Here is a 12,906-nt window from a genome sequence, read left to right on the forward strand (position 1 = left end):
TTCTCTTCTCTTCTCTTCTCTTCTCTTCTCTTCTCTTCTCTTCTCTTCTCTTCTCTTCTCTTCTCTTCTCTTCTCTTCTCTTCTCTTCTCTTCTCTTCCATTGTCTCTTCTCTTGAATGACTACATCGATAAAATTCAGTAAGATAAATTAACTTTGTGCTGTTTTAAAATTGAAAAACGTTGACAAAATGTTGCTTTTTTGACGTATCGGTTTTCAACTGATCACAACGACGTAGTTCTAATTCTAGCTATTTTCATAACAGTGACAATTTATACCAAATGACCTCGCAGCTTGAATGCATGACGTGGAATCAAATGAACTTGGGATCCACACTGAAGGGGTAAGGCGCTTTCTTTTTCTCTGACCCGTTACCCGCTGTAGCCGCACTACCCAGCGAACCTCGCGTTGCGTTCCACGACGTGCACCGGGCCGCTAGCACGAAAAGCTACCGGCCGGGCTGGCAGCGCCCATCAGCCGCCCGTGCCCCCAGAGACTCGTGCCACGGAGCCGGGAGCGCGAAGCTGCGGCTGGGCCAAGCCGGGCGGCAGGCGTTGAGGCGGCCAAGGCCCTCGCTCCGGCCGGCCCCGGCCCGACACAGCCGCCCCCCGGCCCCGGCCCCGGCCCCGGGCGCCGCGCAGGGCCCGGTGCCGCTCCCCGGCGCTCGGCCGGGCCGCCCCTGCGCGAGCCGTCGCCCCTCGCTGCCACCCCTCTTCCCTTTCCCGCCCGTCGCCGGGCCCTGCGTCCTGTGTCCCGGCCCGGCCGCCTCCCGGCTTCCTTCCTCCCGGCCATTGTCGCCCTCCCACCTGCCGGGAAGAGGCTCCGGCCCGCCTCCCCCGCGGGGCTTCCTGCCGCTGGGCGGGCAGGAAGGCCCCGAGGCGCCGCGGGGCCCCGCCGGGGTGGCGGCCACCGGGCGGGCAGCGAAGCACACGGAGCGAGCAGCGCGGTGCGCGGCCCCCGGGGCAGCCGCTGCGACGGGCGGCAGCCGAGGTCCTCCCGCGGCCCGGTGCCCCCCGGCGAGCATCGGACAGGGTGGGACCTGCTGGGGTGGTGCGCGGCCGTGAGTTCCCCTCGCCCCATCTCCGACCGGTGCCGTGAGCAGAAGAGCCGCCTTTCGATCCGAGTCGAGAGAAAGCCAAAGACGGCCTGCTCTGCTCTGAGCGGATGGTTGGTTATGAAAACGCCCCTACCGAAGGTAGGTGTCACCAGCCCGCTTTGAGATGTTCTCGGTGCGTAAGCATGTGTTAACACTCTCGAGTGAACAACAGGAGAAATCTAGAAAAGCCCACACAGATCTACACTTTCACATAGCCATCCTTACCAGTGGAAACCTCATTCAATATGGACATTGTCCATATTGTTCAATGCTGTAGTGTGATGAAGGAAAAAAATGGATCTGCTTCTACCTCATTCACAAATGGTGTTTGAAGACCAGATGGTAGCATAGTAAACTATCTTGGAATGGCCCTACTATGTTGAGTCCGAGGAGATCTGTCAAGGAGATCCCTTGTGGTTAAGAAGATCCCCAAATCCTACAGTTGTGTACAGTTCTGTGTCTTTGCTGCTGACTCTTTCTTTTTAAAGGTTATTTCCTACTTTTTTTTTCCATAAGTGTTTGTGATTTCCTCTTTAATCTGTACCCTTTAAAGATCAGTCATTGCAATATTAGACACTGTTTTGTCTCTTCTGAAGAAAATATCCTGCAAAATGGAGAAACACATCAACCTTGACTGAGGTCCAAGTTATTAAAGCAAGGAAGAGGTTATTCTTTGGGGAACTCAGTGAAAAAAAAGACACAATAGAAATATTAAAGGAGTACTGAACAAAATAAATGGCTTTTTACTTGTCCAGGAGTCAGACTGTTAGCAGTGTAAAGTATGTGACCTAGGATGCTTGAAAGGGGAAAAAAAAAAAAAAAGAGAAATCAAGATGAATGATCTATGGTAAAACAAAGCTGAAAGTTTTGGTATAGGCCAAGATTGTAGAATCTGTGGAAAATCAGTGCTAGACATAGCCTCATCACTGGTAATATGAGCCAAAATAGTTATCTGTCTTTTCTGGCTGAGAGTTACAATACACAGTACCTCCAATCTCACTTGCCATGAACATAAGGTATTCTTCCCAAGATTTACATCTTTAAAATATATGAACTGTTCATAAGCGATTCCCAGGCGTTTAGTATTTCAGATGTTTTTCTCGATCTTGTAATTTAAGAATTTTGGAATCAATCTCTCTGTTGAAATGTGGAGCTTCCAGATTCTGTCCAATGCTGACAGTCCTTGTTTAGCTCCTTGCTTTGGGTTCTCCCCGGCACTTCTTCCTGGCTTAGCGTGCATTGTAATAAGGAAGAAAACATTGCTGGTAAGCTCTGCAAGTAGTTAGACAACTCCATGATTGTCTAAAGCTTAGGGGTCATACACTTCATACTTGACAGTGAACCGCCAGTTCAGTAGCTTGTTCTTGGGGTTCATGTTCAGCATAAGTTTGATATACTGAAGGGAAGCTATTGCCATCTATTTTAGGTAGGGTTAGTTAACAGCTTGTGTGCTAGAGCTGTCTAGCAGTTTCTCTGAAAGCATTCTGGTTTTAGCTGTTCACATTTTTGCCAATATCTGTTTGGTTAGCTGTAGAATTCCGATTAAAAGTTTGAAATTTGGCAATGAATACTTCAGGTGGTAAAAGCTGACAGTAACAATCATTCCTATTGAGTTGTGAGAAGGGCAAGAAGTTTCTTTGTTTCTAGTCTTTGAGTGCCTTCAGTAGGTGTAAGCATTAGGGAACAGAAGAAGGCATCGCCTGGGCATCCAGACAAGGTGGGCATTAAAAGCTATGGAACAGAGTGCCTGTCTGGGCATCACTGTCTGGTGGAGGGAGGAACATAAGGTGAGCAGAGGTGGTGTCTTCTGACAGAGTGTGGCAGTGTGAGAGACTGGCAGGTGAAGGGGAGAGAGGTGCGTGTGGGGAAGCAGATAGAAAAGGCTGCAGCTAACCTAGTCCAGAACATGGAGTAGGTTCCTAAAAGTTGAGTTCTAGATGTTTCTACTTGCTGGCAAGCTAAAAGGAAGTCTCATAGTCCAAAATAAGCTTCTCTCTGCAAGGTGTTGTCACTAGAGAAGATGACAACCCCCTGCTGCTACCGTGTAGTCGGAGTGGTTTGAATCTGTGTGGTGGAGTTTCACTTAGATTTGGAATGCCAAAGACTGAGTTCAGGTTGTGCTTATAACATATGTGAAGTCAGGGCCCCGGACGAGGGAAGAACAGCCCACGTTTGCTGCCTTGTGAGCTGCTGTTTTGGTTATGTGTTGCCTGTTTGTCTGGAGACTTCTCAGTCCCGTTCTGAGCTTTGGATGGACAAGAGGGAGGGCTGTCTTGTTGGCTGCGGGAGCTGTCACGTAAATGGGCAACCTCCAAAATCTGAAAGGAAAACTTCATGGTTAAGGCAGTGAATGGCACTGTTTGCTGATGGTATTTTGTGGTATTTCGTTTGGAGAAGCTGAGACCTGATTTATACTGTTGAAGGAAAGCCATGGGTCCTTTGGTTATTATGCTGAAAACTCAGGTCCCAGACATCTCAAAATGGATGTCCAAAATTTGCAGACACCTTTTCCCTCAGCTTCTGTCCTTAATATCTTTGTGTTGCTTTCTTATTTGTACAATGTGGAAAATGATGGCTTCCCTTATAGTATTTTTTTGGAGGTAGGCCTCATGACTATAAAATCCTCCTTGATAGTTTGATGAGTTCTATATAAAAGGGACATGGAAATAATTTATACCAAGCAGGAAATGATATGGCATGGTAGGCAAGAGGTATAGCCACATATCCAACAGCAAGACTTAACAGAAATATTATATAGTTTTCTCTTCAGCTGCTCGAGTAAAAGTTATATTTCTGACGGTCACCTGAAATCATACACACATATATAACCAGACAATATTTTTTTTTTTTTACTGTTTGGTTTTGCTTGCATTTTAAATGATCAGCGTATTTCATGGACGTTTGCTGTTTGCTGAGTTTCACTGGAAGGAAAATTATGTATAATCTTTGTAGAACACTATTAAAACTGCATTTAAAACAGATTTTGTTTACAAGTGAATTGTAAACGTTTTTCTGTTTACCTATAGCAGTATTATTAGTAAAATTTGGAGGTGTAAAACTTCCTAGGTGGGATCAGTTCTATAATTAACATGAATTGGCAATGGGCAGTGACCCATGGTCTCTGACACTCAATCACCCCTTTCCCACTGATAGCTGAGGATCTCGTTTTGAGGGAAGCGTTGGGTGAAACCCTGATTCCACTGAGGTCAAAAATCCCCAAAACTATTGAAGTCGATGAGAGTAGAGTCCCCTTTACCAAGTGCTCATCAACCAGCTGGTTTTCTCATTGAAGATGGCAGAAGGGCTGTAACCTGTGAAATCACATTTTTTAATGTTCCTTTGCCTTGGAAAGTGCAGATAAAAATGCAGCTTTAAGCTCCACCCTCTGTATAGTATTAGACAAAAAGCAGGCAGAAACATGATCTTCTATATAACTAATCAGAATCTCTTTGCTGTCTCCATACATATTTTTCCCAGGGTGCTAGGATGGTAAATATTTTAGCAGAGGGAATTAACTCTACTTCTCTTCCTTTATGTTCTGTTATCAACGGGACTAGCCCACACCCTCACTTTGCCTCATTTTTGGCTCTGTTTCTAAACCCTAAAATTCCTGTTCCTGCATTGAAACACAATTAAATTGAGGCTTAATGTGGTGCCTGTTTTATGTAATCTTGCTTTCTGGCTTTTTTTATTCTTCCAAGTCTGAATCTCATGAATCAATTTGTATTCACGTTTCATCTGAAATTTTCTAACTCTCCTCAGTATGCCCTAAAGCTTCCCTTTTTTGGTTTATGAAATAATAATAAAAAGCTTAACTTTTCAGATTAAGTTGTAACTGGTTTATACATTAGACAGACAATTTCAGTTTAACAAAGTAAAAATGGTGTGAGAGAGAAATTGCAGCTTGATTATTTTTTTAAAATATTCAGATTAGAATGTCATCTTTTATGAGTTTTTTTTATAACCACTTAGATTGATACAACTCTTTAAAGCTGCTCTGTTTTTCATCACACGTTCTCATCTGTAAAACCTTCATTTTTATTAATCTTTGTACAATCTGTACAACTTTGAGATTAATCATTTTAAAAGAGCTACTCTCCGAGTGTTAAGGATTTGCTGGACTAACGGTAAATGCAAGTGCTTCTAAATATTCTACAACGCATAGCGCTTGCTTAGCATTTTATGTTGCACAAGTATCAGACTTTGTTTCCCAGTTATCTAGAGTTACATTTTATGGATTTGTTTCCCGGTCTGTTTCTGGCTGCCTAGAACCAGAGAGCAAAATATACTGAGTTGTTTTTTCAGCAGCTAACTTGATGAATTATAAATATTTATAGTCCAGTTCTGCCCTGTCCTGTTCGCATTGAAATTAAAAGGAATTGTGTATTTACAAGTAAAGGCAGAAATAGACTAGGAAGCCAAGTCCTTCGGTCCTTACTCGAACAAATATTCCTGTTAGAAACTGACAGGCCAATTTGGCTGCGTCTTGCCTTGCTTAGTTTTTGAGTCCTTTTAGGACTTGTGAAGGGATTGGTCTAATGTCTCTCCTAGCTATAACTCTGGGGACTCTAGTATTTTTGGTTCGACTCTTCGCCTCCTGCTTATCCCCCTGGTCTTAGCTGAGTGTCTCTGGGGGTGAGGGAGGCAGCCCAGGAGCCGCGGCTGAGCTGCGAGGCATGGTGTGTGCGCTTCCCCGGGCTGCGGTGGTGGTGCTGAGCAGCCTGTCCTGCAGGAGGGAAGACGCGTGTCCCGGTCCGAGGAGCCTTTTCCTCCTGAAGTGTCCTTCTTCACCTACCCTGAATTAGCACTGCTCATCCGAACGGCACAGTATATATCATCTCGGAGGCATCATCTTTTTAACTGACAGTACAGTTGTCAGTGGATCTGGGATGTACGATGTAGCCATTACAGAGCTTTGATGGAGACCTATGATATTACCTAGGGAGTGTATCAGGACAATTTTTTTTATAATTTTTATGCTTTTTGTGGCCTATGTGTACGAGGCATTGTCTGTTTGCCTAGTTAAACGTAGAATGCCTGACTAGAAAAGATGGAAATGAGGAATTTCCTACCCTCTTAAGATTTCCAGTTACTTAAAGTACTGGAGGTATAAATTCATTGGTTATTTGTATTGCTCATATATGTAGGACTGCATTCCATCATTATCTCTTGTATGCAGTGAAGCAGGTGTTTGAGTTTCAGCAATGTATTTAGGAGATTTGTGTGTGTGTGTATATATAAATATAGTTTTGTATCAGTTTTATTTTAGTATATAATTTGCAGCATTACAAAGCCAGACAGCTGTGTAAGCATGGTATACCTTTTGTGGCATACACCACAGATGCACTGAGTGAAGAAGCTGGAATTAAAAAAAATGTATTTCACAATCAGGTTACTATTGATGCAGAGCAAAGGTTGGAGTGAAGAGAGCAGCAACAGGGACTGGTTGTGCAAACTCCCCTTCAGCATTCCAGTTTCTTCACTAAGCTGCAGGAGCAGTAACCTGTTAATTTCTATCTCCCTGGAGGCCAGATTATTCCGTAGGGCTTTGTAGTGAATAAATATCATTTTAACCAAGGAATCTCCCGATTGATTTTACTGCCATCATCCGTGTGACCATGCTGAGTACCAGCCAGGGTTGATGAGACTGTTGCCCATGTAAAATGGGAGCTCTGGTTACGGCTTATTAAAACGTCTCTCACAGGGAGCTGTGGCTGTTCACTTGTTCATATACTGTGGGTCAAGAAGCTCTGGAAAGTTTTAATGTTCTAGGCTTTGCAGTTGTGTGTACAGTTATGGTGTAGTATAATTAGAAATAATGGGAGGAAATTTCAAAAAGGCTGAATGCTGAGGAAGCCTTCCCAAATAAGCAATAAAAATTGAGGTGGAGATCATTCAAAGGATAACTCCCATCCAGTGTCACTCTTGAGGGCACAGACAGGCTCTTTGTTCTGTTTCTTATTCTTGGGAGGAATTATTTCAGAACTGACTGGTCTTTCCAAAAATGTTCATCACTGAAAGATGAAAACCATGGGAATTTGGAGGGAAAGTTAGGTTGGGTTTTGTGGCCTAACCTTTTACTGCGTATTGTTGTTTCTCCTTCTAAAGTTTCTGTCCTGCAAAGTCTTATCTGACTCAGTGTCTCTTGTTTGTTGTAAGGTGTAATGTTGCTAACGCAGACATGGATGAGAGGCACAGTTATGCGGGGTAACTAATAATGCTGAAGTTCATATTTACCCTTTATTTGCTGATGTATTACAGATCAGCAACAGCTTCTACTGCGGAAATCCCTCCTTATAAATAGCAGTTCTTATTTCTGTTTTAATTTGTGATTAACATCGGTATCACCATGGACTGGGTGCTTTTCAACTGTTTTTTTCACCTGTGGAGTTTCCTGCCTTTAAATAGAGAGGAAAATTCAATGCTAGTGGGGAGCACGAGTTGTGCAAATAATTTGTTACTTGTACTAGGGCACTAAGAACCACATTGGACCCTAAACAGAGAGGAGACCCTGTTCAGTTAGACAGGGTATGTGTCTAGAGAAGTGTTTAATCCGTTTAAATCAGACAATGGTATTTCTCTTATAATTACAGAATGTTACAGATCAGAGATACTTTATTGCCACCGCCCTAAAAATTACTTCACTATAATCACTCGGTTGCCAGTTAAAATTGAAACAAACGGAGCATGCCTGCCTAAAGGCATAGCCTTTCATTTGAATGGCCAGGTGGAGCCAGGATTTGAATCTGGTATTTTAGCAGCAAAGGACTTGATCTAAAGGAACTCATCTGCCAGGTGGCAGCCTGCAAACCGCTATGTGGACGAGTAACTAGGAATGTGACCTGCATGCTGCAGTAATAGCTGTTCACAAATACTGCTCCCCTCCTGTTCAGCGAAGTTCACAAATGGTTGAGACGTCTCCCACATTCCAGTTCCACTGGCCGTTCTGCAAATCACTTAAGAGGTTTAAAACTTCCTTGTAATTCTACTCTGCACATGAACTTTGAGTGAAGAGAAAGGAAGGACCAGTGAAATGAGAGCCTGGGCCTCAGGGACCCCTTAAAATTGCTATTGCAAGCATTTGGCAAAGACTGGGATAACATCCTATGTATCCATCTTTGTCCCTAGCTGTGTGCCCTTGGGCTTTGTTCTGGGCTTTCTTATTTCTAGTGCAGTGTAAAATATGAACACGTACTGTTGCCAATATATATGCATACATGTGGCAATGCCCACACTAATGTAACATACTTGTTTTAAGTTCATTTACATTATTTTTACATTAAGAAGGTCGCAGACAGGAAAAACAGCAATATCCCTGATGTTCTGGAAAGCAGAGTGTAGGATTTTGAAGAATAAATATAAGTAAATAAGCATGTGATTGTGACACCCCAAAACCACAACAAAAGTTACAAAATTTTAAAATTGTCACAATTCTGTGTAAGGAATCTTGATAATTTATACCTTCTTATTTATTTATTTTTATAAAGGGTTAATTTGTAGTGTATCCTGCAAACTGATATGTGGGATAAATAGTTTGGACATTGATTTGTAATCTCTGTTTATGAGTACATGACTGCTATTCTTATAAATGTCATCACTTTCTTGGTAGTATCTGGTAATATCTGAGTCATGAGGTGCTGACAAAAATCCACTGCACTTAATGTGAAACTTGAGGCATTTTGCTCATTCCAAAAGATATTAGCAATAGCCAGCCCCACATTTAACTGATAAATAACGTGTACATGTGCACATGACACAGTTATGCTGCTATGTGGATTTTTTCCCCTTACCTAAAATCTTTGTGGAAATGCATCAGAGTTCAGATCATGGCTTTTTTTTTTTTTTTCCTGGACTGCCTTAATGGATACTAATAGATGTATGCATGGAGTCAGTGCATTGTGCTGGAAGGGAGCGGGTTCATATGAAGGTGGAACAGGTTTCCTTTAGTGAATTCCATTTGAGCTTGGATAGCCTGGCTACAAAAGCAAACTCTACATATGTTATCACCAACTTAAGAAATTAAACCTCTCAAATGGAGCTGAGTAGTGCAAAATATTTCATTTCTCCATTATTCTCCTCTTTATTTACAGCCATACAGCAGGATATGAAAATGAGAACCACAGTGCTCCCATGTTATACAGCTGTGGGGCCCAATACAGAATACACACCCATGGAGTTTTTAGAGGCATACAAGTGAGTATAGAAGGCCATTCTTCATAGGGAAGTAAAACTGCTGCCTGCTTGTAATGGTCACTTACTACTTACTTCACTGGTTTTTATAAATCCATCCTTGATTTCAGTTTCCCTGTGTTATCAAGTAATGTTTGACATAAGTGTCATGACTTCACTGAAACCACTGAAGTATAATACAAGATTTCTTTCTGAAACCGTTGTTTAAAATTGTTTATTTCTCCTTCTAAAATGTATCTGTGAAGCAGCATTCCTTACCAGCTTTTCCAGATGGTCCAAGATTCAGCTTCCAACTTCTAGCTCCAGCCACTTTGGCCACGTGAAACTTCTGTGGTTACAATGGACCAAGTCTGATGACTGCATAAAAAGTACTAGATGACATTTTGCTTTTAAGGATTTCTGAAGCTTTACTAATTCAAACACATTTCCTTAAAACAAAATATAATAAGTGATTGTTTCCTAATGACTAAAGAAATATTTGGAAGGAACTTATCATTCATGGGAGTTAATTTCCTCCCTTTCTGAACAGTTATATCATTGATAAATATCACTGTAAAAAATATACCTTCTTAAAACTGATGGCAAAGGCATCACATAGTACTTGTCTCTTCTGTGGTTCTCCTTCTGTGTTGTCAACCTGCATGAATGTTTTTAGATGGCATTTTTTCTCCTATTCTTTTCTCTATGGTTTAGTAAGTCATTATTCAGTAGCAAGGTCTCAGAAATAGGCTCACGAGCCAGCTTTTTGTTGAGTGAATAAAAGTAAGCATGGACATTGTTTATGGAAGTTAATTATCCCAGAAGGAGAAGATCACCTTTGATGGAACATTGTGACAGAGGCCAAAACTCATTAAAGCTGAACTATTCACCAACTCCACCTGGACAGTTTTTCTTGTTTTATGTTTTACCAATTTGTATTAACCCAATGCATAATTTTTTCCCATACCTTAACTTTGTGTGAATATTTAAAATATTTAAAACATTTAAATATTTAAAAGAAGGGAATGTTACTCTGGCTAATGCTCTTATCTATTACATTGGAATATACCTAAAACTATTTCATATGCCAATGAGTGTTACTTTCATCATCGTGTGATTAGGTTAGAATATGGCCCATTTAGTCTTGCATATAAATATTGGTGAGAGAATTTAGTGAGTAGAGTTCACTGTGTTTTACCTTATTAAATAATTTTAATAATCTGGAAGTAACAGATTAAGGTATACTAAGGTTGTACTTCATTAATGTAGAATAGAATTCAGTTGCTTGTTTGCAGTGTGGTATATTTAAGTATCTCTTTGTCATGGAGAAGTGCCCCTGACTGTTTGCCTTTCAATATGCTAAGCAAAAGCTTGTGAACATACACATCTGTCATTGTAGGATGTCCGACGGGTGCCAGGAGTAGCACCAACTATTGTCCGATCAGCAAGCGAGACAAATGAAAAACGTCCCTTCATGTGCGCGTACCCTGGCTGTAACAAGAGATACTTTAAGTTGTCCCATTTACAGATGCACAGCAGAAAGCACACTGGTAAGTGTCAGCATCGATGGCTATAAATCAAGTTAGAGCACTGGACAGCAGAACGGCTAGGGCGATTCTGAAACAGTGTAAAGTGCAAGAGATGAACTGCCAGGTCAGGGGCAGTGAGAATGTGCCAGTTGGGGTAGATGCGTGCTGTCACAGGGGCAATCCCCCTTTTGGATGAGAAGACTGTGAATCTAGCGAAATAAAACACAGAGCAACCCTGACAGCAAGTAGATCACCTCTCTCCCTCTCAGACTGTTATAGGACATCATTCAGGGCCATTAATTTTCTTCTTCTTTCTATTTTTCTTTAATTTAGGAGCATCAAAGCTTGCTCCAAAATTTGACTGTTGTTAACTACTAAGAAGTTCCCATTATCTTCTCCCCCTATATAAGATGTGTCTGGTTGGGGTTGGAGGCAGGGACTGGCAAAGGAGCTTGCTTGCTCTGGGATCTTTTCATGAAGAATTGAACTTGAAGCCACTAATTCGTATGGTGAGATCTGGGTTCTATCTGATTTTAGGCAATCCAGTTTATGTCTCAAAATGTGGAAATAACATGTCCTGCTGTATCTTGCAGGCTATTAAAAAGGACTGTTTCCCCTATTTGAAGATTTATACTGTTGGAAGTGTGTAATTTTTATGTATAATATCTTTAGATATGCATCTTACACATTTTTTTATTGCCTATCATATTTTTATTTAGACAGCTCTTTCTGTGCTAATTTAGAAATCTGTGAATAAAATCTATAAAAATGGGTGTTCAGTTAACTGTGAATATAACAGAAGGTCAAAGGGATAAAACAGATAACAGGAAGGTAGTCCATACTGTTGTGACTTAGCAGATTGTCTAATGTTTCATTAAAAAATAGTTGCAAACTTTTTCTTTTGGATACTGTGTGGTGACATTATGTACTTGCATAACGCCATGATAGGTAAGAAATGAACATTACAAAGCATTTTTAATTTCTGAACATGCAAGTTGCAAAATATTCAGATGACATCTTCATTTTTGCTTAGATTACAGATGTGAGATAATTTGGATTGTAACAGTAATTTAGTCTTCCAAGCCAAAGGTCTACAGAAATGCTATTATATATTTTTTTGTAAATAAATTGGGAACAGAAGAAAATTTGTAGATCTTTTGGGGCACATTAACAGCAGTATTTTTCTTGAGTATGCCTAAGCAGTTCTGAATTTTTCTCATAATCACTATTTCTTTCATTTCTAGATTGATTTACTCTGTACCTTAGCAATCATAATTTGTTTGTTTTGGTTCTATATTTTATTCCATTTGGTTGCTTGGCTTTCACAATATTATTTTTGGATGCACCACAAGGACACATCTTACATCTTTTTTTTTTTTTTTCTCCCTTTAAATGGAGAAGATATCTAGCATTATACTACTTATAATCTAGGCATGTAGAGTCAGAAAATCCCCAGAAGACATAGGGGACAGGACTATGGAAGTCTAGCATCCCAAGAGAGACTTCTTCCCATATCTTTGAGGTCATAAACACCCCTTCCTTCTCCTTTGGTTTATGCTATAGTGAAACAGCGTATAGGAAAAAAGTTTTTTTCTCCTCAAACACCTCTTCTGTTAAGGTGGACCCAGATCTTTCTACCGTTATATTTTGATGTTGACCGTAACACTTTTATTTTTTCTCTCAAATGTTTGCAAGGTACTTTCTCTAAGCGGCCAGCTTGACTCCCAAAGTTTGTATTTGCTGATAAAAATGTTGCCATTGGTAAGACAACACAAGTTTTCAAGGTTGGCTGCAGCTAAAGAGAGGAAGCTGGGGGATATTGCACTGCCAGTATGAGAATTGCTTGGGTAATTGGTTAACTTGCCTGGGTGAGGCATTCAGATTTAGGATCAGAAGGGAGTTCTCCCCTTAGTCAGACTGGTAGGGACAGTTAGGTTTTGTTCCTCAGCCTGTTGTATAGTTACTAGCTATTTCCTGTGATTATCATCTGAAAATTGTACTTAACTAAATTCCCAGCTGCTATAAATACTTAGGACATGATGCCCTTCATTTCTTGTCTGTTCCTGTAGCCTGTTGGTCCTAGCTTTTGGGAGTGCTTGGAGAACTATACTGTA

At 41.2% G+C, this 12,906-nt stretch overlaps 1 protein-coding gene across 18 annotated transcripts in view; it reads left to right on the forward strand.

Moving 5' to 3' along the window:
* Positions 1–12,906, forward strand: part of WT1 (WT1 transcription factor) — a 187,164-nt gene that overhangs the window by 66,254 nt on the left and 108,004 nt on the right. For 17 of the 18 annotated variants that reach the window (XR_014584931.1, XR_014584932.1, XR_014584933.1 and 14 more), the window contains 3 exons: positions 264–341; positions 9,185–9,287; positions 10,663–10,813. Coding sequence is in view for 14 of the 18 variants with exons in the window: in XM_083837890.1 (XP_083694016.1) it covers positions 264–341; positions 9,185–9,287; positions 10,663–10,813 (332 nt within the window). In the remaining 4 variants the exon portion in view is untranslated. Of the gene's footprint in view, positions 1–263; positions 342–1,047; positions 1,194–9,184; positions 9,288–10,662; positions 10,814–12,906 lie in introns of those variants that run through there. The other variant, XM_083837896.1, reaches the window with a different exon arrangement.

The sequence above is a fragment of the Anser anser genome (assembly GCF_964211835.1).
Source record: "Anser anser genome assembly, chromosome: 5".
Classification (NCBI taxonomy): domain Eukaryota; kingdom Metazoa; phylum Chordata; class Aves; order Anseriformes; family Anatidae; genus Anser; species Anser anser.